We start from the raw sequence: 25,581 nt of genomic DNA on the forward strand, positions 1-25,581 counted from the left end.
TCAGACTCTATGAATTTGACTGTTCTAGGTCCCTTGTATAAGTGGAATCAAACAGTATTTGTCTACAGACAAATGTATATTGGAATGCATTTTTAAGGTTAACTTAATATATGTCCTGCAAACAGATTATACCTTTTTCTCCCCCCTGTGCTATACAGTAGGCCCTTATATAATCTTGCTGCAGCTTTTTTTTTTTTTTTTTTTTTTGTGGTACGCGGGCCTCTCACTGTTGTGGCCTCTCCCGTTGCGGAGCACAGGCTCCGGACACACAGGCTCAGCGGCCATGGCTCACGGGCCCAGCCGCTCCGCGGAATGTGGGATCTTCCCGGACTGGGGCACGAACCCGTGTCCCCTGCATCGGCAGGCAGACTCTCAACCACTGCGCCACCACGGAAGCCCTTGCTGCAGCTTTTTAAGACGACGAAATAGGAGGCACTAACCTGGCCTTAGACAGATGAGCACCACAGGCCTATGTTGGAAAAGCAAACTGCCGAGGACAGGAGAGACCTTTTTCTTGTACCATCTATTTCAAAAGCCATTTCCCCCAAAATGGCACTATCATGACTCAGTCAGCTCAAATACAAGGACCCAGAGACGTGGTCTTCCTTGTGGATGGAGACTTTGAGTCATCTCTGTATCCTCCACACCAGGCACATGGTGGGCGTGCCATTGATGGAGCTCGGTAAGAAGGAAGTTTGAATCATGCGGCATGAAAGCACACAGTATCAGCCAGCGTGACTGAGCAGGGGACGGGAAAGAAGAACCTAAATGTCCTTCCCACTAAATTTAATGCAAGAGAGTGGTCAGCTAACAACATGGCTCGCTGGCAGACTGTTGGGGGCCTAGCAGCCCCTAGCATTTTCATAGTGAAGGTGTGTGAGTCATTTCCTAGAGCTGTGGGCAAGCTGCTGCAAAGCTGACTCACTCGGGAAGAAAACAGCTGTGGAAATAAAGTGAGAGCCCTCTTTGCCCACCATATGAATTTGCCTTGTCTTTAACTCTGAAACAAAGATTTTCGCAAATGAGTGCTGTTGGCTTTGTTTCCCGGGGTACAGGATGCTGAAAACTGCCCTCTTCTGTCTGAAGGTTAAATATTCAGATCTCATCCAGAAAGCACAGACGTGTCGAGGCTCCTCCACAGTTCTGCTCGCAGTATTACTCCCCAACATGTCCCTAAACTCTGGGCCCCTCCCTGGGCACCCTCTCCAAGCTCAATGACTCTCAGCAGATGGTCTTGTCAGATGTTTTACTAAGATGCTTGAGCTTCTGCAAATTCACTACCTTTGCTTCCCCATTCTCCCTCTCTCTTCACCCACCTCCCCCTACCTCCTCCCTTCCCACAGTGTCCTTCTGCCATTATAACACTCGACTGTTGCAGAGGCAACACAGTTCCTGGCTGTCATCTGGAATCATGAATACGATTCAAAATGTAGTCTGCATCACAGATGTAGAGAACAAAGTATGGACACTAAGGGGGGAAAGTGGCGGTTGGGGGCAGTGGTGGTGGGATGAATTGGGAGATTGGGATTGACATATCTACACTAATATGTATAAAATACATAGCTAATAAGAACCTGCTGTATAAAAAATAAATAAAATAAAATTCAAAAAAAAACTAAAATGGAGTCTGCATCAATTAAAATGGTAGACATGAAAAGCTTACAGAAACATTTATGTTCATGATCTAATCAAATATCTTCAGCTAGATTGAGCAGTTACTTCTACTTCTAACAAAGTAGAAGTTTCTTAAAAATCACTGTCTGCAACTCTTTGTGGCAAAATGCCTTGGATCATGTGGGTGACCTCTACAGCATGCTGTATAGCAGAGTGACCATACACCTTAGTTTGCCTGAGAGAGTCCTGGAGTTTGTCTGTTATTCTGATGCAGTTATTAGTAAGGTCCTTTTTCACTCTCATAAGTGACCCAGTTGGGTTGCTAAATTATATGGTGACCCCAGGTACAGGGCTTCCCTCCCTTCTAAGATGGAAATGCTATCCCCTAAGCAAGGCAAAATTTTCTGATCTTACATTGAGGTTCCAAAAGACAGTTAAAAAAAAAAATCCTGTATTAAACCCAATTGGACATTAATGAGCTCCTCCTCCAAGCAACAGAAGATGATGCTGTGATTTCATGTACCTCTTCTCAGCTTGATGTCTAATGTAAGAAAGCCAGATGTTCAGAAATAAGGGAAGAGCCCACTTCACTGTTTAAACTCACAGGAAAAGGCAATTTAAATCGTTTGAGACCATTTTCAATGTCAAAATGTCCTAGGTTGGTGTTCGGTCCTAAGTTCTTAGGAGGCTCATGATTCTAAGGGACTCAGTCATCTTATTGACTGAGTCACCAATGCAAGGTTATTATTTTTATTCCTTTCATCTGATATAGAAAAGACTTTTTAAAAATCTTAAATTTTTCCTCTAATCAAGATCAAACTCATAGACCCTTTGTCACTTGGCTCTTAACTTGGCTCTTAACTTTCTGGTCATAAGACTTCAAGGTCAGTCTTAGAAATGGAGGTCAGAATAACCACAACTGGATCATTCTGGTTTTTAGTTCGTCTCCTTGGCTGGTGGACTTGATCCAGCTCTACTTTGCTCTGAATATGAATACTGGACTGCTGGGATAAGGCATTTAGCCAAAGATAAAGATGGAGCAGAATATTTCCTGAATTTACTGGTCCCCTGCAGCATCACTGACGACATTACTCACATTCCTAACGCTGCCTAGGTAAAAAATTAGTTAAGTCAATTGTTCACTACCGCAGTGTTCCAATTAAAGATTAGGCCCTGTATGATAAATACACTTCAAAAAAATCTTCAAGACTTCTATGTTTTCCTTCATTTTCAAGTGTTATTCATTGATCTCATCCAGAAGATAGGGTTATGGACCCCCGGTCTGTTCCAGCAAAGTATCGTACTTAAATAAGAAATTTAAATTTAAATTTAAATTTAAATTCTACCCTTGTGGGTTCTACTAGTCATCCTAACAGTTTCACATTTTGTCTTTGGTCAGATCAGATAATGTCATGTAACTCATCAAAAGGGAAATCTTTAATATCTGCTGGTTAAAAAAAAAATCTACGAACTATTCTGAGGCAAGTGGTAAGGAAATTTTTTAAAGAATGAAAATAATTTTTAGAAAGTTAAAATATAGCTAATAAACATGTACTACAATAAAAACAACTTTCCAGTACTGATTTTGAATATAGAAGCCAGTAACATTGAGCTGGAGGTGTGTGACCACCCCCCCTACCCTCAGCCTGGGCCCACCAGATTTGGCAAGGAGCCAGTAATGAAGGTTATGAAGCCAGAAAGCAAGCACTGCACCCTTCAAAATAACCGGGGCCTTGCCATACCTGTAAAAAGAGTCATAACTCAGACCAAGCTCAAAACAGAAATTTATGCTCAACGAGCACTGCTTCTCAAATTGGCCCTTATGACAGTTCACAGGCAGTCAACTGTTTGAAGCCGACATAGAGGCTAGGCCATTTAATTGTTCAAGTAAACTTTCACCTTTTCTCCTCTAAGTGGGCTCACAGAAAACACAAAGTAAGAGTGAAAGACTAATAAAGACAATAATCATTGGCATTTACTGGTATTTGCTGGGCCTCATGCTGTGTACTTTTATATTAATGTTAACTTCCCCAACTGCGGAATTCAAATTCCCATCTGTTGGACTCTAAAACACTGCCTTTTCCTTATGCAGGCATTCCCTGAGCAACTCTCTCTAAGTGTACGCTATATGCAGGAGATTAACAAGAACATAATATAAAAATTGAATATTAAAATCTGGCCCCTGTCCTTAAAAAGGCTGCTGTTGGTAAATATTCTTTTTGGACAAGCCCAGCCAGTAAGTGCAGACTGATTGGGACTATTTCCCCCCCTTCCCTCGATGGTGAGCTGTTCTTCACTAGAATGGGAGCTTCCGGAAAGCAGGGACTTGAATTCCCACCTGTATTCTCATCACAGGGTCTGGCCTCATGAATGTCTGTAGGATGTGAGATAAACAAAAACCAGAGCCCAAACCCAACAGGCCTGTTTCTGTGGCTCTGAGAAGCTCCTGGCTGCTCTTTTGCCTTAAACCTAACATGTATCCGACTGGGAACTATTTCCTTACTCCTTAGAAGTATCAGCAGGATGCAGTCCCTTACATGGAAAGGCTATGTAGTTGTTCAAAAGCATGGACTCCAGGACTAGACTGCCTGGGATGGAAACCTGGATCACCCACTCATCAGCTTTGTGATCTGGAGCAAGTTACTCAACCTTTTTTTAAAAAAAATTTTTATTGTAGTATAGTTGATTTACAATGTTGTGTTAGTTTCAGGTGTACACATCAAAGTGAATCAGTTATACATACACACATATCCACTCTTTTTTAGATTCTCTCTCCATCTAGGTCATTACAGAGTATTGAGTAGAGTTCCCTGTGCTATACAGTATGTGCAAGTTACTCAACCTTGCCGGGCCTCAGTTTCTTCATCTGTAAAAGGGGGATGACTGATTTAATACATCCTATAAAGTACTTAGAACAGTGCCTGGCACACAACAAGTGCAATGTAAGCGACAGCTACTAATAAAAACAGTAATGACCACTACCACCATAGTGGGGACAAATCTTTTTAATGCTCAACTATCTCCCTGCTCCCCTTTATTCTAATAAGCAATATCATAAATAGGAAATGAACACTACGGCAGAGGTGGTACTGAGTTGAAGTTAAGAATCACGCAGTTTGAATGCTGGTCCTACCACTTACTGGTTGTGTGACCCCAGGCAAGGTACTTAACCTCCCTGAGCCTGGGAAGTGGGGAAACTAACGCCTACCCCCGAGGCATCAGGAGGATCAAGGGAAGTAATACCCGTGCATGCTCAGCACATGCCTGGCACTGTTAGTGTGAGATAAATGGTAACTGCTGTCATGCAGGATTTTCCTTAATGAATTTATCTTTCAAAGGCAGAACTAAGGATTCATGTGATTCTAAGTCACGAGAATGTAAGGTTATCCATTTAGGAAATTCTTCTGTTCAAGAGATCTATTTTCAACAATTTCTAATCACATCAGCAAAGATGCCCAATAACAAGGGATTAGTGCTTACGTGGTTTAGAACAGAGTTAGTTTGATAAGCAGGAAAAGGTCTTTTGCAATTTTCTCAGAAAGAGAGGTGTGTGTGTGTGGGGGGGGGAAACAGGAAATGAAGAATGAGGGCTTCATGCTGATGCCCTCTTTAGTTTGCTCTGGTCAAGGTCACAGTTTCCAAAGGCCCCAAGAGTATCACAGTGACTGGAAGGCCTGCCATCTGCTCCAGAGCGACACGGTTTACATAAGGACAGGTCATACAACCATAAGGCACACCTGTTTGAGGCACGCTAGTCTGCACAACATCACCTTCCATCCACAAACTGTCATTTCGCACCCTTCCTCTCAGTCCTCATTCAGGCAACACCGACCTAGTGAGCACTTTCTATGGGCCAAGCATAGAAAGGGTTCGAGGCCCTGTGGGGCTAGAAGAGGAGCACAAAGACCCCGGGCACTTGTGGAGGGGAATTGGGGATGGAGAGACAGGAAATAAACATGTAAACAAATACAACATTTCATCAAACCATACGTGCCTTGAAGAATGTGAAGAGGGGGATTAGATAGAGAATGACTGGGGGTGAGGGGAGTCTTGGAAGGGTTCTCTAAGAAGGTGCCATCTTGGTTGAGTCCTGCATGACAAGGTGAAACCTGGTGAGACAAGAGAAGGGCCCTCCACACAGAACTTGGGCAGACCTGAGGTCAGCAGGCCCCTCAGGCCAGTGCCTGGTGCCCACGTATGTTCTGGATGGGCTGTGCCATGTCCCAGGGATCTGGCCCCCCTTCATGTCACATCCAGTTACCCCACATGGAAGAGGCTGACTTGACTGGGTCTATTAAAAGTGAAGGGAAGGAGGGACTTCCCTGGTGGCACAGTGGTTAAGAATCCGCCTGCCAATGCAGGGGACACAGGTTCGAGCCCTGGTCCGGGAAGATCCCACATGCTGTGGAGCAACTAAGCCCGTGCGCCACAATTACTGAGCCTGCGCTCTAGAGCCCGCGAGCCATAACTACTGGAGCCCATGTGCTCTAGGGCCCGCGTGCTGCAGCTACTGAAACCCGTGCACCTAGAGCCTGTACTCCACAACAAGAGAAGCCACCACGACGAGAAGCCCGTGCACCGCAACAAAGAGTAGCCCCCACTCGCCGCAACTAGAGAAAGCCCGCACGCAGCAACGAAGACCCAGCACAGCCAAAAAAAAGAAAAAAAAAGTGAAGGGAAGGAGATTTAAAAGAGGCTTAAGAAACCTTTGAGACAACTGTAATATATGGGACCTGATTTAGATCCCGAATTGAGCAAACTGTAATTAAAAAGGAAAATAACAAAGAAAGAAGTTAGCTGGGGAAACTGAACTGCTATGAAGGAATACTGTTAAAGTTTTAGGTGTGATGATGGTACTGTGCTATGTTTATGTTATGGACTGAATTGTGTCCTCCCCAAATTCATATGTAGAAGTCCTAAGCCCCAGTACCTCAGAATGTGACTGTATCTGGAGACAGGGCTTCTAGAGAGGTAATTAAGTTAAAATGGAGTCATTAGGGTGGGCCCTAACCCAATATAATTGGTGTCCTTATAAGAAAAGGAGATTAGGGCTTTCCTGGTGCTGCAGTGGTTAAGAATCCACCTGCCAATACAGGGGACACGGGTTCGACCCCTGGTCCGGGAAGATCCCAGATGCCGCAGAGCAACTAAGCCTGTGCGCCACAACTACTGAGCCTGCGCTTTACAGCCTGCGAGCCACAGCTATTGAAGCCCGCACGCCTAGAGGCTATGCTCCGCAACAAGAGAAGCCACTGCAATGAGAAGCCCGCGCACCGCAATTAAGAGTATCCCTCGCTCCCTGCAACTAGAGAAAAGCCCGCGTGCAGCAACAAAGACCCAACGCAGCCAAAAATAAATAAATAAATAAATTTCAAAAACAAAACAAAACAAATGGTATGGATATTTGACCAAAAAAAAGAAAGAAAAGGAGATTAGGACACAGACAGAGACACAGACATGGACACACAGAGAGACAGCCATCTATAAACCAAGGAAAGAAGCCTTTGCAAACCTGCCAACAGTTTGAACTTAGACTTCTAGACTCCAGAACTGTGAGAAAATACATTTCTTTAATTTAAGCCACCCAGGCTATGGTATTTTGCTTTGGTAGCCCCAGCAAACTAAAACAGTTTACAGAGAGTCCATGTACCTTAGCATCACATTGAAACAGTCACAGATGAGATGATAGGCTGTCTGGGACTTGCTCCAAAACAATCTTGGAAGGGGGATGCAGGAAAGGTGTGGTTTATGGATGAAATAAGATTGGCCAGAAGCTGAGTACTTGTTGAGGTTGAGTGATGGGTACAGAGGGGTTTATTCTGAGTTCATTTTACTATTCTCTCTACTTTTCTATATTTTGAACATTTCTGTAATAAAAAGGTAAAAGAAAAAAACTGAAGAGGAAACAAAGAATGTGTAAGACCTACATCTGTGGCTCTCAGCCTGGGGCGGGGGGAACCTTACACTCCTGGGGGCTGGCCCCTGGCCTTGGTATCTTTCAGAAGTTTCCCAGGGGAATTCTAATGTTGATAACCACTGAACTAGAAGTTCTTTATGGGAGAAATAAAGGAAGACTTGAAGGGAAGTTCCACATTCCTGGATAAGAAAACACTGTAACAACAAACTTTTCCAAGTTAATTTATACAATAAAATTTCTATTCAAAAATTGTGATACAGTGTGCTAGAGTTCACCAAAATCTACTTTCCCTCTCTGGGAACAACACACCTCCCCCACCCGACTGAAGTTAGATTTGACCATGTAATGTGCTTTGGCCAATAAATTGTGACCTCTACGGGTAATGCTCCAGATGGGGGCTGCTCCATGAGCCTGGGTGCTTGAGTGAGGATGGTGATGGGACATAGGACACCCCCGGCCAAGCCAGGATGGATTTGTCATGTGAGGAAGACATAAATCTTTGTTTTTAAACCAGTGAGATTTGAGGGTTGTTTCCACAGCATAATCGAGTCCGTCTTGACTGGTACAGAAACTCAACACAGAACTTGACAAAGTAATTCTAAAGTTCAACTGAAAAAATAAACACGCAGAGAGACAAATGCACACGCTGAAGAAGCAATGGGTCAGGGTGAATCCTATCAGATATTAGGCCATATCACAAAGCAACAGTAATTAAAAATGAATGATATTAGGTGTAGAAATAAAAGTCGACAAATATATTTATACTGAAGTATAGAAAGTCCATAAATAGGCAACTAGTCAATACAGGACTAAGTGTGATGAAGATTTTTCAGTTCTAGCTTGTTAACAGTTGAGCTGCCTCACTTTACCAGTGAAAAGTAACAAACATAGGCTTTGCTCTAATGTATCAGGCCAGCTTTGTTGAAGGATTGCTCCTTATTCACCAGTCCAGGGAACCGTTTATTAAAAACCCATTCTTTTATTTTTTAAAATTGCAGTATAGTTGATATATAATATTATATAAATTACAAATGTACGATATAGTGATTTACAATTTTTAAAGGTTATACTCCACTTATATTTATAAAATATTTGAAAATACTCCATGTTGTACAATATATCCTTGTAGCTTTTTTTTTTTTTTTTTCAGTCGTGTTGCACGGCCTGTGGGATCTTAGTTCCCCAACCAGGGATTGAACCCTCGTCCTTGGACTCCTGGACCACCAGGGAATTCCCCTTTATAGCTTATTTTATACCTAAGGTACAAAATAAGAGGTTTCTACCTCTTAATCCCCTATATTGCCCCTCCCCCATTCCCTCTCCCCACTGGTAACCACTGGTTTGTTCTCTATGTCTGTGTATCTGCTTCTTTTTTGTTATATTCACTAGTTTGTTGTATTTTTTAGATTCCACATATAAGTGATATCATACACTACTTGTCTTTCTCTGTCTCTATTTCTTTCTATTTTCTTGTCTTTCTCTGTCTCTATTTCACTTAGCATAATGCCCTCCAAGTCCACCTGTGTTGTTGCAAACAGCAAAATTTCATTCTTTAAAAACCCATTCTTTTAAACTAAAGTCATATTAATAGCACTTAAGGAAGTACTAACACCTTCTCTAGGCTACCAAAGACTTTTTTTTTTTTTTTTTTTTGCGGTATGCGGGCCTCTCACTGTTCTGGCCTCTCCAGTTGCGGAGCACAGGCTCCAGACGCGCAGGCTCAGCGGCCATGGCTCACGGGCCTAGCCGCTCCACAGCATGTGGGATCTTCCCGGACCGGGGCACGAACCCGTGTCCCCTGCATCGAGGCGGACTCTCAACCACTGCACCACCAGGGAAGCCCCCAGAGACTTTTTTGTTTGGATTTCAAGTGCCTTAAGTTCTGGATTTTTGACCTCAGGTCACATTTGTTTGACCTTACTAACCGATGGTTAAACAATGCACCTCAACAGTTAAAAGATGTACTGATAAACAAATGAACTAAATAGCACAGCTAGAAAAATCATCCATATCTTTAGGTACCTGTCTTTCTGGAAAACTACTAAAATAAACTGTAGGAATTTATTTCTAAAATTCTGATGAAACAAACGGTGACAACAACAAAAAGGGTAAGTTAAATTACTATGAAAGATGTGGGTGCTGAGCTCACCCTAGATGGACTCACTTCACCCCACGGATTTTCCTTTCTCAAATTCTGCTTGCCAGCCCAGATGTGCCACTCTCTTAAAAGGCAGCTGTAGGGCTGTTTACCCCACAGCCCCCATCTCTCTATTTTTGAGCTCCAACCCCTCCTCACCTTGAGGACCCAGTTCAAATGCTTTTTCTGGGAGGACCCTTCCTTCCACGCGTGACCCTTGCCCATGGAGACAGGCTGGATTCTCCACCCTGCTTCTGCGCGCCCACCAGACACTCTCAACTGGTGCACTCATCATACTGTATTGTAATTATTGTTGATATTCCCATCTTCCCCTGCAGAACACGTCTTATTTATCTGGGCCACACAGAGCACTGCTAATCTTTCACTAGCATTATAGGATCTTCAAGTATTTGAATAAGTCGAACATTTCATAAGTGGATACTATACGTTAGGCACTCAATTGCCTGCTAAGTCCTTAGTGACCCATATTTAATTGTAAAACTGTAACCCCCACTTTGCAGTTGAAGAACCTGGAACTGAGGTTAAGCAAATTCAAGGTAACACAGCTGGCCAGTGGCAGGGCTGGGTAGCCTCTCTGTGACCACGTCCCACACTGAGCCGACTCGTCTCTGCTCCTTTAGCCACCAGACTCCTCGACTTGTGTGTGAGTGCCCCCCAGTCTAGACTCCTGTCTCTATAGCTCAGCACTCTGAGGGGCGGGGGCCTGGACTACACAGGCCTAGCTCCTCTCCTAGGATTCTGGAGGCCAGGGCGGCAAGATTCAGGTTCTTATCTTGGCTCTTCCACTTACGGGTTCTCTCCCTGCCCGAATTACTTAAACTCTCTGTGCTTCAGTCTCTCCATCACAATTTCACTCACTGCCTCAAGGGCTGCTGTGGAGATGGAAGAGATCACGTCCATGGGAAACGGCGGTGCTGTGCTGGGCACATGTTAAGTGTTCTCGCTGGCATTTCTTGTCTTGTTGGCACTTCGTGCTGTTAGGTAGCACTCCCGTCCCAGACCCTGCGGCCAAGCCACACTTCCCCATCCTCTACTTGTGCACCCGAATTTGTATATCTAAGTACAGGACCTTATAATTGTTCTCCATTGTTTTCATTTTTGTTAGATACTGCCTGTTTCTGCCTTTTGATCCAAACCTGTCTCTCACTTACTCACTACTCCCCATGTGCCTGTGTTACGTGTAAATCTGGAGCTTCACCTGTATCTTCAAGCTACTGACCAAACTGTTGAACAGAAGGGAGGCTGTAAAATGGGTGTCTTTAGGTGGGAGTGCACTCGGAGGAGCAGTCGGATGGGAGCCCCCAGCCTGGCACAGAGCAGGTGCCCCCGCTCACGCTTCCTTACCCACCCTCACATGCCACCAAGGGTGGAAAAAACTGGAGCAATATTACTGGAGGACAATCTGACAATATGTACAAGACGTGCATAAAAAATGCTGACTCTGAAATTCTACTCCTGGAAATTTACTCCCAAGAAGACACTAAAGAGAAGAAAAAAGTTCTATGAAAAAATATTTATAGCATCATTATTTAAAATGCTGAAAAACTTTAAATAACCTAAATGGCTACAAAGAGGAATGGTTAAATAAACTATAACAGGGTAATCACAGCAATGCGGCTCTTTAAAAAGATTAAATATAATGACTATGCATCTTTATGTTAGTGAATATAAAGTTATTTAAATTAAGTTACCATAGATATACACACTATGACTGCATCTAAATAAAAACTATGTGCACACAGATAAAAGAATGGGAGGATGAAGAAAGAGAAAATTAGTTATGGTGAGATTATAAATGTAATTTTCATTTGTTTCCCATGAAAACACCTTATAACTGATGTGGTTATAAACACCACAAATGTTGGTACATATACAGACACATATTTTAATGTTTATTATTTATGTGTGTTCAGTTAATCTGAAGGGAGAGTTAAATAAGATTTAAGAACGAGCGGTCCAGAACACAGAGCCTTACCTAACAAAGGACTTCGATGAAACTCAAGAAGCATGTGTCTAAATATGAGATCCAATTCCCGTCCTCAAGCAGCCTGAAACCCACTGAGTTGTTATTGTGCTAGACTCCCTTCCCACTAACATCCACATGCCTCATCACAGCGCTGGCCTGCCACTCACAAGAGTCCTGAGGAATGAGCATCAGGAGGGCATAGTGATGAAGGGCATTAACTTACCAGCAGGGGGCGCTGTGCAAGACCTTCCCCTGTGAGCTTTAGTTTCTGCCTCTGAGATTGGCTGAGATAGGGGTTGTTCCAGTGCCCAGCTGAGAGGCTGATGTGAGGCATGGCTTCTCAAATGCCCAGTACACATGGGCTGCTGTTACAATTGTGTGCCCCACCAGCTCTTTCAGATGGGCACAAATTCTAAACTTAGAAAAGTAAGGCAGAAGCAGAAGTAGCAGCACACTTGGAGTAGGAAAAGAAATAAGGGGTTCTCCACTTGGCTGTGCCCCAAGCTTACCGTAGGTGAACATGCGTGGCGAGGTCAGTTCAATGTTGGGCAAGGCGCCCAGGTGGTTCAGCACGGCACACCGATAGCCATTTTTCTGGGCGTAGTCAACGAAGGTGCGGATGTACTGCTTCTCACTGTGATTGGCAATTCCAGGGCAGATGACCATGGTAACATCATCTATGTGGTGGAGGAGGAGATTCCGAGATAGCCAATAAATAGTGACATGATAAATGGTCACAACTACACTTCATTGGCTTAGCCAACAGTAGGAGAGAATTTAACATACATCTTGTCACTCATTTCTCTGGGAAAGAATATCTTTCCCTCTAGCTGGAACTCTCTATAGCAGTGTTTCTCAAATTATTTGTGGTGAAGGGTCAGTTTTTAAAAGTTCCAATCCATTATGGACAGATGCTTTTGAAAAATAAAATATAATCAAAATTAACTACTAGAAAAATGAAATGAAAAAGATTCAAATCTCAATTTTTTAATTATTAGAGTCAATGGATATAAAATCACTCTGTCAAATTCTTATACAAGTTTCCAAGCATTACTCTTAATTTCTATATGAAATTCTGTATGAATGAATGAATGAAAAAATAAAAAGCAGTGTTTGTTTAGACCTCTTTGATCCAGCAATTTTACTTTCAGGTATTTATCTTACAGATACATTGTACATACACAAAACAATATATCTACAGTATAGATTGTAATAGCAAAAGACCGAATATAACATAAATGTCCAGAAATAGGGGTCTGCTTAAATAAATTTTTGCATATCCAAACGATGAAATATTATGTAGCCCTTAAAAATAATGAGACATCTTTACATACACTGATATGGCAAGCTCTCTAATATGTATTAAGTGGAAAAAGCAAGGTGCAGAAAAGGGTTATGATATGCTACTATTTGTTGGGGGGAAAAGACATCTATGTTTATAAACGCATCCACTAGCTCTGGAATCAAACACAAGAATCCTAACAGTGGGTACCACTGTTAGGGTGGGAGAGAGACTTACACTTTTACTGTATATCCTTTAGTACATTTTGAATATTCTATCATGAGCATGAACTACCTACTTAAAAATATGAATATGTGTTTTTCTTTAAAAGAAAAGTGGTGTTTGGGTTATTAAATCTAATCACAAATTTTCCTTCTGAAAGTTAAGAACAATTTTAAAATTCGTACGCAATATGCATAAAGAAACTTAAAATTTTTTCTAAACCTTGACCTTGTAATTCCAATTCTTGGAATCTTGCCTTAAATTTTATGAGTAAGGATGCTTATCAAAGGATTATTTGAGAGCAACAAAATTATAAGCAAGCTAAATGCCCAAAACCAGAATGATTAAATTATGGTATGACCACATTGGAGACTATTAAGCAATTGTTAGACTTTTGTTATTGAAGACTTTTAGACTTTTAACTATATGGGGAAATATTTATATTATAATTTATAATATAATGTGTAGTAATTTAAATTTTAGAAAAACTTTGCATAGAACCGAAGGTAAATGGAACAAAACGCTAACAGTGGTATGCTGGGTGTAGGATTATAGATGATTCTTTTCTTTTTTTTTAAATGTTTCTACATTATCTACATTTTCTATGAGTGAGTATTTATTCCTTTTGTTGTCAGGAAGAAATCATTAAAAAGGAAAAACGGCTGCTTTTCTTAGAGCGTTTCCTGGAAGCATTTCTGCCTTCCAGAACCACCTTCATCAATCCTTTCTGGGCACAGGGGTGATAGAAAGACACAGACAATCACAAAAAAGAATCAGTTTTGTCCTTTTCAACTTTCCACCTCAGTCCTAGAAGAGCAGGTTAAATTAAATTGCTTAAATTTTGTACTTTAATAGTAGAAGAAGTCAGAGCATTAGAAGCAAGGGAAAAAATATTTAACTTTTTTAAATGGTAGAGAAATAAATATTTGAAAGATCAGCTACAAGGCTTAGAAACACAATGTGAACTCCTAATCTATTCATTTATTCACTTCTGTGACTGTTTATTCGACTCTGGGGATTCCTACATTCTAGCAGACAGATGATAAACAACTATGCAAATAAGCTCAGAGAGTGGCAGGTACCATGAAGAACTAGAGCAGGAAGGTGTGATGGATTTCCTGGGAAGGAAACACTAGTTAGAGGAGTCAGGGACCATCCCTCTGAGGTGACATCGGGGCTGAGAGCTAAACGACAAAGAGGCAATTGTGTGAAGGTCTGGGACAAGCATTCCAGACAGAGGGAACATAAGCTAAGTTGTCACTAGCTACTCAGAGGTTCTAAGTGCTTTAAATAACTGAGAGCTATATTACATTTACTGGAATTTACCCCTAAATATTGACTGAGTTCCTGTAAAAAACTAGGTGCCTTTGAATACTACAGAACTCAAAAGACATGTCCTCTTCCAGTAGTAACAGCATTCAAAGGATGCAGCCATCTAACTCCACTTCCTCAGAAGTCCTCATTGTGAAGCTTTTTATGAATGTTTATTGTGCAGTCTGCACAGAGCAATGAGAGTTTAATCACCAGTAGAAACCGTGGTTGTTTCTGAGATATAGGTGTCCCAGACCTCTGGAAACCTAAGCAGAGGGTATATGAGAGCCTTTGTTATCTGCTGTTGTCCAACAAACAAGACCAGCTACACTGCATCTCTCAGCTTCAGTTTCCTCATCAGTAAAGTAGGGATAATAAGGCACTGACTTCTCAGGGTTGTTGTGAGGATTAAATGAGATAATAGCATACATAAAGCACTTAAAATAGTCCAGCTTCTGTTGCTGTCATCAAACCAAAGGCCTGGTCCTGGGCTCCAAGTTCTTATACCAAGCTTTTCTATTTCACAAAAGGACTAAAAAACTGTGTTCAACAATGCTTTCTGAAGAGCCCTACAGGACGCCCGGCAAGCACACGCTGGAGCCAGTCCTTGCCAGTTGCTCCTAAGTGATGCACCTCAGCAGACTTCCTACAGGACCCTGAATGCGATGGTAAGTATCAATGGCTCGAGCATTTATATTGAGGCTCCCTCACGGACTAGTTCCCCTTCCCTGAGTGATGGCCCAATCATATGACCTAAACTTGCTTACCTCCCACACAGTGCTCAGCCAAGGGCTCGAAGAGGTCAAAGGTCGAAGTGGCTCCGTCAGACATGGTGATGAACTTCCGGTGCCCATACGGGTGTGGTGACCTCACCCTTCCCATCTTCCCATACAAGGCTGTTTGGATGTGTCCACTTTTCCCCCAGATCAAAGGTGGAATATATCTAAGAAAGAAGGAGAGGAGAGGTCAATTTTCCCACACTCCTTGAATAATGCTCTAAAAAAACTTTGGAGCAAGAGCTTTTCAACCTCTTTTTTTTTTCCTGACAAATTCTGTTCACTAAGCACAAATATGAGATTTTTTAAACCTTATACCCATGCCATGATTTATCTCCTTTTCCCATTTAATGCATCAGATTAGCTTTAGAAATCAACCAGGGCATGCTTATATAGACAGGATTTCAAATTTAAGGTGTTAATTAATTCAACACGGGTTATTGCCATAATAAATTAATTCAACACGGGTTATTTCCATAATGTAGAATAGAAAGAAAGCAACTAATACATTTTGAACACATGCTACTTGACAGGGTTAGCCTCATTATCAAATGAGCTACTGTATATAAAATAGCTAGCACGGCACCTATGCAAACTAAATGTTCACTTCTTTGCCTTCCCCCAATAAGGCAGGCCACAGCTGCAGGGGTTACCCCATGAACCAAACCTGCTACCTTGTTAAACTGGGAAGGGCTGCAAAGCCTCCTAAGAGTCTGTTAAGTGCCTTGTCCATGTGTGTGTGTGTGTGTGTGTGTGTGTGTGTGTGTGTGTGCTGGGGGGCACATTGTATGCTCTGGAGAATGTGCTAGAAGGGCAGAGCAATGTAAATATTTGTTGGATTAATGAAGGATAAAGTCTTGTTAGCATAAGCAAGGCATGATACCACCCTAACAACTGTCCTTCGTGAAAACACAGTGACTCTGGTCCTTGGTAGGAAGTGCAAAAATCACAAACTAGTTAATCACTGGGAAAACAAGGTGTTCCAAGTTACAATTAAGAAATGATTATAGTTCACAACCACAGGGCAAGATGATCCCATTTACTGAAACTGCTATTGGTTTCTCTTCTTCAGCTTTGAGCCCAAGCTTGATGCGTGAGCAGGATTTGTGTTCTGTATTAAACTAGAGACATAATATAAAATGGTAATGACATCAATCCTTCACCTCTGTAGTGTATCACAGTGGTGAACATTTTATTAAGAATTTACCTTAACCTGCTTGCCGATTTGTGCCTATCATTTCTATCAGACCAGATGATCCCAGACCCTCTTCTTAAATTAAACCAGATTTACTCTCTGTTTTTGGCAATTCATTAAATCTACACAAATTTAAGAGAAGGGAAGTCATCACCTTAAGCAAGCCAGTTCCCAGATAAGCTTCCTCTCTGGGGGCAGGGAGGAGAAGGAAGAGTTTTTTTTTTTTTTTTGCGGTACGCGGGCCTCTCACTGTTGTGGTCTCTCCCGTTGAGGAGCACAGGCTCCGGATGCGCAGGCTCAGCGGCCATGGCTCATGGGCCCAGCCGCTCCGCGGCATGTGGGATCTTCCCGGTCCGGGGCATGAACCCACGTCCCCTGCGTCGGCAGGCGGACTCTCAACCACTGCGCCACCAGGGAAGCCCAAGGAAGAGTATTTTTAAGACCTATGGACATGAAACCACTTGCCAGCATCAACCACAGGTGCAAATCTCAGTGCAGAGACCACGGCCTTTAGAAAGCAGGCAAAGGCATTTTTAAGAGATAAGTGGATTATGACAGTAACAAAAAGCAAGCTTATAAAATAATGTCAATAGGACAGCTGAATACTATACAAGATTTAGATAACCCAATTTATAAAGGGTTTCAGACTACTAAGTTGGACAATAAACTGTGCATACGGGGAGGGGAGTGGTCCAAGAAACCAAACTTCTGATTGTTCCTGGAGGAGAAGTTCGGAGAAAATTTTGTTTACAATACAAATTAAAAACAGAAATGTGCTGAGGTTAAAAATGTCAGAAGAATGGGTTAAATTTCATCTACTTATCCTCTGATCTCATTTAGAATATAATATAATCATAGAAAAGATGACAAAAGCATAAAATTTCCTTTTGGCTACTCAGATTTCCTGTATAATCATGACACAGGTGATCAATCCTGATGCCATGCTCCAGATTCAAGGTCCTGTCACCGCCTCTGAATCTTGGCAATTGCCCCCCAAGTGGCCTCTCAGCCTCTAGTCTTGCTGCCATCGACTCTGGCATCCCCCCACCAGTGGAGGGATAACTAACACACAAACCTGGCCACGGCCCTCTATTGCTTGAGTCCTAGTAGCTCGGCTTAGGAGGTGCCACCTTGGTGCCTGCTTACCTCTTTTGCCTAAGTTCCAAAAAACCTGAACCACCGTCCACTCAAGAGTCACTTCCAATCAGGTTTTTTGGGAAGCTCCCTGCCTCTGTGCCCCCTGGAAAAGCACCCTGCACACCCTAGCACCCACGAGGCTTGATTAAAATACACCTTTTTCAAGCACACTCCTCCCTGCCACCTGCAGGGCCTGGGCTCATTCTCCTTTGTGTCTATCCTCAGGGCACTCGAAACACACGAAGCACGTAGGGAGGACTTGAGGATGAACAGAATACAGACCCACTTAGTAAATCTGAAAAGACAAAGATATGCTTAAAAAATCATATGCATCAGGATGATGTGAACTTGGCTGTGGCATCATTGGTGTTTGGCTGTTGTTCTCCTTCCAGGCTACTCAGCACCATTCTCAGACTGGGCTGGGATGAAATTCTCAAGCTGTTCCTGTGTGTGTGCATGCGTGCGTGCATGGTGTGTGGACAGGTGACTGCCTGGGACTTTCTCAGTTCAGTGTAAGGTCAGTTGTACACAGTGGAAGTTTCACTGTCTATAATTTTATGACAATACCACCTACTGATAAAACACTTTTTAATTAACATCACAGTAACCCAACACCAGGGCTTACAAGATTGAGTTTTTGCATAGCATTTACTGTGATGGAGCTTTATTGTGTTTTTGTTTGTCTTCATAACTGATCCACAGATCATAGGAAAAACATTAAGAAAGTAAAAACCAGGGCTTCCCTGGTGGCACAGTGGTTGAGAGTCCACCTGCTGATGCAGGGGACATGGGTTCGTGCCCTGGTGCAGGAAGATCCCACATGCTGCGAAGCGGCTGGGCCCGTGAGCCATGGCCGCTGAGCCTGTGCTCCACAACGGGAGAGGTCGCAGCAGTGAGAGGCCCGCGTACCGCAAAAAAAAAAAAAAAAAAAAAAGAAAGTAAAAACCAGAATAGGTGCCCACTCACGTGGTTCAGTTCAGGGAAGAAATCTGGACCAAAACAACAGAATATTTTGAAATTTATATAAATATGGAAATATTTAATTTTAAAAATTTATTTATTTTGGGCTGCCTTGGGTCTTCGTTGCTGTGTGCAGGCTTTCTCTGGTTGCGGTGAGTGTGGGCTGCTCTTCGTTGCGGCGCGCAGGCTTCTCACTGTGGTGGCTTCTCTTGTTGCGGAGCACGGGCTCTAGGCGTGCAGGCTTCAGTAGCTGTAGCATGTGGGCTCAGTAGTTGTGGCTCATGGGCTCTAGAGCGCAGGTTTAGTAGTTGTGGCGCACGGGCTTAGTTGCTCCGTGGCATGTGGGATCTTCCCGGACCAGGGCTCGAACCTGCATCCGCTGCATTGGCAGGCAGATTCTTAACCACTGCGCCACCAGGGAAGTCCCTGGAAACATTTAAGAGATGTTGCTGAAGTGGTACATGGAGGAATATGTTTTACTCTAACTACCTATGGGGTAGTTTGTCTGAAAATAGAGCCGCCAAATAATTCCACCTATTCCTGCCCCCACAAGCCATTCTTCCCATCAGGAGCTAGATTCCTACCTCCCCTACCCCACCCCTATGGATCTAGGCTGGCCTGTGACTTGTCCGGTCTGCTGGACGTGGTGGGAGGCCTGCTGTGCAGATCTGGGCCTGGCCCTTCAGAAGCCTGGCAGCTTCTGCTTGTATAATACCTCCTTGGAAGTCTGGTGCTATGCTATAAAGAAGCCAGGCCTTGACTACCCAGTGATGAGGGAAAAACGGAGGGGGGCTAGAGAATGAGAAATAAAACCAAGAACTGTGTGCATTTAAAATTTCATAGTACCACCGAACTGCCTCCCAAAAGAGAGGGACCAATTTACATTCCTACCAATTGTGTATGAAAGTACCTGTCTTCCTCACCCTCATCAATAATTGGTGTTTTAGGGCTTCCCTGGTGGCGCAGTGGTTGACAGTCCAACTGCCGATGCAGGGGACACGGGTTCGTGCCCCGGTCCAGGAGGATCCCACATGCCGCGGAGCGGCTGGGCCCATGAGCCATGGCCCCTGAGCCTGCGCGTCTGGTGCCTGTGCTCAGCAACGGGAGAGGCCACAACAGTCAGAGGCCTGCGTACCGCAAAAAAAAAAAAAATTGGTGTTTTGGCTACTTTGATAGGCAAAAAATGGGTATTATATTTCAATTTGTGTTTCTTAAGGTTGATCCAATCTATGGCAGAAAAAAAGTTTCTTACTTGAATTTGCATTTCCTTGATTCATGTGTTTATTAGCAATTTGTACTTCTTTTCTGTGAATTGTCTGTTCATATCCTTTGTCCATTTTTCTATTATAGTTTTCTTTTTCCTTTTTTATTTTTATCACTCCTACATTAAGTCATTATATATTATATTTTGCAAGGGTTTTCTCCAGTCTATTGCATATTTTAATTTTATTTTTCATCTTATATAGCTTTCTATATTTTGTGGTTAAATTTATTAATTTTTTCTGTTAAAACCTTTGTGTTTTGCATTTTGCTTTAAAAGGGGCTATTCCAACACCCAATTATAAATATATTCAGCAATATTCCTTCTATTATTCCTATAGTTTTTAAAAATGTATTACCCTGAAGTCACTTATTTTTGAAAATGATGCGAAGTAAAGATCTAATTCATTTTTAATCTAATTCAACTAGTTAGCTAATTGTCCTTACTCCATAAATGGCCCATCCTTTCCCTACTGATTTCAACGGTCATTTTAAATATATACCAAGTTCTCAATTAAATATCTGGATTTGTTTCTGCATTTTCTATTCTGGTTCATCGATTTCTTTGTCTATTCTTATGCCAATATGGCACCACTTTAATTAATACAGCTTTATGGAATATTTTGAAAGTTGATGGTGCAGGCCTACTTCACTCTACTTTTTCAAAATTTTCTTGGCAGACTTTTGACATTTTAGTTTCCAGATGAACTATAGGATTAGCTTGTTCTATGAAAAATTTTGGAGTTTTAAATTGGAAACACACCAAACATATACTACTTTGGGAAGAACTGACATCTTTACAGTTTCGACTTGTCCCATTCAAAAACATGGTGTGAGGGGCTTCCCTCGTGGTCCAGTGGTTAAGACTCCACACTTCCAATGTAGGGGTCGATCCCTGGTTGGGGAACTAAAATCCCACATGCCACGCAGCACGGCCAAAAGATAAAAAAACAAACATGGGGGTTTCCCTGGTGGCGCAGTGGTTGAGAGTCTGCCTGCCGATGCAGGGGACACAGGTTCGTGCCCCGGTCTGGGAGGATCCCACATGCCGCAGAGCGTCTGGGCCCATGAACCATGGCCGCTGAGCCTGCGCGTCCAGAGCCCGTGCTCCGTAACGGGAGAGGCCACAGCAGTGAGAGGCCCACGTACCGCAAAAAACAAAAACAAAAACCAAAACCAAACATGGTGTATCTCTCCATTATTCAGGTATTTATGTCCTATAGTAAAACTTTATGTCTTGCTTCACGTTTCAATACTCATTTTTTACTACAGTAATTTGCATGCCTTTCTACATTTTAAAAAGCTATTCTTAGAGTTAGCATCTGGGCATGTTTTATTCCTGACTCCCAGAAAGCAGAAGCGATGTCTTCTACTTCTTTACTTATCTAGATGGTATTTTGTCCAATGTCATGCTGTGGTCAGTGGTTAATGAATCCTGTTACTAAGAAAGAAGCTAGAAGATCACAACAAAATCTAGAGGCCAGCATGTCTTTATCTTCTGAACCTACTTATAATCAACATCTGGCTATGCTAACGGAATTGCCCAAAGGGAAAGACCACAAGGGACAATCTGGACCTCCCTCCCTCCCACATCCCTCCAGACATGCGCGCGCGTGCACACACACACACACACACACACATATGCTGCCTTTGGGCACATGGAGTTCACACGAGCAAGGACAGATGGTTGCTGGGCTGTTTATAAGACAGTTGAAAAAAAAGGCGACTAATGCTCATCTTTGCCCTAAATCTGTGGGTGACCAATTCTTCCTTATGGGACTTGGGTCCCTTGGTTGTAGATCAAACCACTTTATAGCTATGGGACCCAGACTTAGCCGTTATTCCCTTTGATCCTCTCCAGTACCTCTCTACCAAATCGGCCCAAGGCCTGGCACACAGTAGGTGTTTAGGATATGTTGTCTGCGGTTGAGCCCCCCACCAACTCCCAGCAAGTCCTTCCCAGTGAACCAAATGCCCATCAGCCGCTACTCCTTGGCATTTTAAATTTGTATCAAACAGGCTGCTTTGGTTAAAGCAACAAAACCCAACTCCAACTAACTTAACTCCTCTTATATTACAGGGATGCTGGGGTGCTCACCAAATGGACAAGAGTCTGGAGAACCAGGCTTGAAGAGCACAGGATCCAGGAAGGAAACCAGGGGGCTGCTCTAGCGATGTGCTCTTTACACAGTCAGCAACATCACTGCCCCCCACCCACCTGGAAAGAGTCAATATCCCAGGAGTGAGGTGTCTAGAAGCAGGGAATTTCAGAGTGGGTGGGCAGGGCAACCTTGATTTACTACCTACATGCAATGGGAGAGAGGAACTTCCCCAAAAGGAAATTTGTGTGCCCCTGGAGAGGAAGAATGGATGCTGGGCAGCAGAAAAGTGACAAATGTCCCCTACAAGGTTTTTAGCTGGACATGTCTTTGGTTCAAAAAGCTTTTTCAGTGCCCCTGACACTCCACGGCCCCCATCAAATCACAGTATTCCCTCTAGTTCTTCCAAAGTCTCCTCTTTCTTTCTGTCACTGTTCCCTGAAACCGGGTCCCAACTCTTAGTATTTCACATCGTTCTAAAATGTATCTATTGATATTTTAGAGCCTCTTCAGAAAAGCTTCACCTATAATACAACATAGATCAGAAACAGGCAATCTACTTGCTCAAGCATTGTTTTTTTTTTTTCTCACACAGCCATCTTTCTAAAAGCTAATTTCATAAAAAAAAAAAAAGAGTTTGTGTTATTTTCTTTAAAGGAGACATCTAGCAAAGTAGAGTTTTTATGACTCCTGGCCAATGATCTTTACTGGTCTTAGAGTAAAATAGTACATTTTACGCAGCCCATCATTTTGCCCCCACTATCTTTTTGAGTTAAAATTCACATAACATGGAATTAACCATCTTAAAGTATACAATTCAGTGGCATTTAGTACATTAACAACATTGTGCAATCATCACCTTTACCTACTTTCAGAATATTTCATCACTCCACAAGGAAACCCTATATGCGTTAAGCAATCACTCCCCATTCTCCCCTTCCCCCAGCCCTGGGCAACCATTCATCTGCTTTCTGTCTCTATGAATTTACATATTCGGGATATTTCATGTAAATGGAATCATACAACGTGTGAGTTTTTGTCTTGTGATTTTTCACCTACATTACGTTTTCGAGGTTAATTCATGTTGTAGTCTGTGTCAGTACTTCATTCCTTTTTATTTCATTTCATGGATATACCACATTTTGTTTACTCATTCATTTGTTGATGGACACTTGGATTGCTTCCACCTTGTGGCTATTATGAAGAGTGCTGATATGAATGCTTGTGTACCAGTTTTTGATTGAATACCTGTTTCTAATTCTTTTGGGTATATACCAAGGAGTAGTATTTCTGGGTCATCTGGTAATTCCATGCTGAACTTTTTGAGGAACCTCCAAACAGTTTTTCATAGCAGCTGAAACATTTTACATTCCCACCAACAACGTACAAGGGTTCCAATTTCTCCACATCCTTGCCAACACCTGTTATTTTCCATTAGAAAAATTATTACTGCCATCCTAGTGGGTATGAAGCGGCATCTCTTGTGGTTTGATTTGCATTTCCCTAATAATTAATGACATTGAACAGCCCTACCATTTTGACTCTAGGCTATTTTCTTCCACTCTATCTCTACTTCTATCTCTGTCTGTGATACTGATCACAATTTAAAAGATGAACCAGTTGATAAATAAATGTATACTGGACTTCCCTGGTGGCACAGTGGTTAAGAATCCACCTGCCAATGCAGGGGACACGGGTTCGAGCCCTGGTCCGGGAAGATCCCACATGCTGAGGAGCAGCTAAACCCATCCACCACTACTGAGCCTGTGTGCCACAACTACCAAAGCACGCACGCCTAGAGCCCAAGCTCCGCAACAAGAGAAGCCACTGCAATGAGAAGCTCGTGCACCGCAATGAATAGTAGCCCCTGCTCGCCTCAACTAGAGAAAGCCCACGTGCAGCAACGAAGACCCAAGGCAGCTATAAATAAATAAATAAATAAATTTTAAAAAGTAAATAAATAAAATAAAAAAAATGTATACTATTAGCCTCCTGTTCACTTCACAACGGCTACTACTGGTAGAAAGAATCGAATCAGAATAAAATTGGTAACAGTTAAAACAGCATGTGGTATAATCCAGTATTGCCTAAATTTTGACAAAAGAATCCAGTTTTCATAAAAGCATTTAGACTTGCAAAGTTTAACCTAGAGAATTGGTCTTGATGAAAAGGAGAGCCATAAGAGAACTTTCTACGGTCAGTAACATACAATACGAACAAAAACTGATTCCAAGCTTTGTAGCAAAAGTTAAATGGAAAATAAACCTGATGAAGATAAAATTTAACTGTATTATATTAAAAAAATCAACACGGAGTCAAATTGGCTCAGTAGGATTTGCTCCTGAAAATAGTCTAAAACTCTTTAATGTTAGCACAACTCTAATGAAGATACTTGTATTTAAAATGTCCTTGGATTCAACCTCTCCTGAGCCTTCTCCCAATGGGAGTGCAGGTGGTTAGAATTCAACTAGAGGTCCTCCTTCCCAGCCCAATCCCGACAAATGACTCGGGACCAACAAAGGAGATGATATGAACTGAAAAGGAACCATGTGGAAGAGAAGATCCCAAATGCAGGGTCCACTCAGGGGCTGTGGAGATCCGTGGGAGTCATCTGAGAAGTCTTGCTTCTCCTCCTTCACAAGGAAGTAATAGGGTTCATGATTTCACAGAGAAAAAGGAAACAGGAGGGAAGGGTTACCATGCTCTAATTATCTGCAAGAATGAGTTGAGATACATTGAAGACAAAGGTCGCTGGAACCTTACTAGAGCAAAGGAATATCACCTGGACTGAAACCTAGGGCCTCTCCCTTCATGACTTTGGGCACATTAAGGATGTTCCCCAAGCCCTTTACCAAAGGAAGTCAGGAGCATCTGAGGTACTAGTCATGGCTCCATCACCATTATTTATTTACCTCCTTCTTTGAACACAAAACATTTTATTTACTTATAGCACTTCACAATTTTTCAAAGTCCTTTCTGTATAGGATTTCATTTGCTTTTTAAAACATTTATTTTTACTTTTTAAATTAACTAAATTTTTAAATTAAAGTATAGTTGATTTACAATGTTGTGTTAGTTTCTGGTGTACAGCAAAGCGATTCAGTTATATACATATATACATACTCTGTTTCAGATTTGTTTCCATTATGGCTTATTATAGGATATTGAAGACAGTTCCCTATGCTATACAGCAGGACCTTGTTGCTTTCATTTGCCTTTGATAACAAGTTTGTGAAATGGGCAGCTGTTGTCAACCATGGGGACCCTGCGGTCCAGAGAGTGAAAGGCTTGGCCATGGCCACTTGTCACTCTGCTAATCAAGGGCAGAGTTAGGACTTCAACTGAGGCCTTGACCACTGCGTCCAGTGCTTGTTTGGATGATAAAATAGGCGTGATGAGGAAAATAGATGCTTTCATTCCGGAGACTCCTATGACTCTATTAGTCATCCTTTAAAAATATTAGTTATCTAGAACCAGTGTAAATGAGGCTTAAGGTATCTTAAATAGTCAACGACCAGCCTCTAGCTTTAAAAATACATCAAATTAGCATACGTGTATTCCAGAGTTGTCTGTTTTTAAGGCTATGGCCGACCAGGGGCTTCTCAGCAACACGGGGAGCCCCGGGAGGTCACTCCTGATACAAATCTGCTTGTTGAGTTGGAAGCTGGCAACACACAGGAGAAA

The 25,581-nt window shown here is 42.4% G+C and overlaps 1 protein-coding gene across 2 annotated transcripts in view; it reads right to left on the reverse strand.

The window, feature by feature from the left end:
* ABHD2 (abhydrolase domain containing 2, acylglycerol lipase) overlaps window positions 1-25,581 on the reverse strand; it is a 110,165-nt gene that overhangs the window by 32,596 nt on the left and 51,988 nt on the right. For both annotated transcript variants that reach the window (XM_004278246.3, XM_033402834.2), the window contains 2 exons: window positions 15,238-15,413; window positions 12,165-12,332 (listed from right to left, as the gene is read on the reverse strand). In XM_004278246.3, the coding sequence (XP_004278294.1) occupies window positions 12,165-12,332; window positions 15,238-15,413 (344 nt within the window). The remainder of the gene's footprint in view (window positions 1-12,164; window positions 12,333-15,237; window positions 15,414-25,581) is intronic.

The sequence above is a fragment of the Orcinus orca genome, chromosome 2, assembly GCF_937001465.1.
Source record: "Orcinus orca chromosome 2, mOrcOrc1.1, whole genome shotgun sequence".
NCBI lineage: Eukaryota > Metazoa > Chordata > Mammalia > Artiodactyla > Delphinidae > Orcinus > Orcinus orca.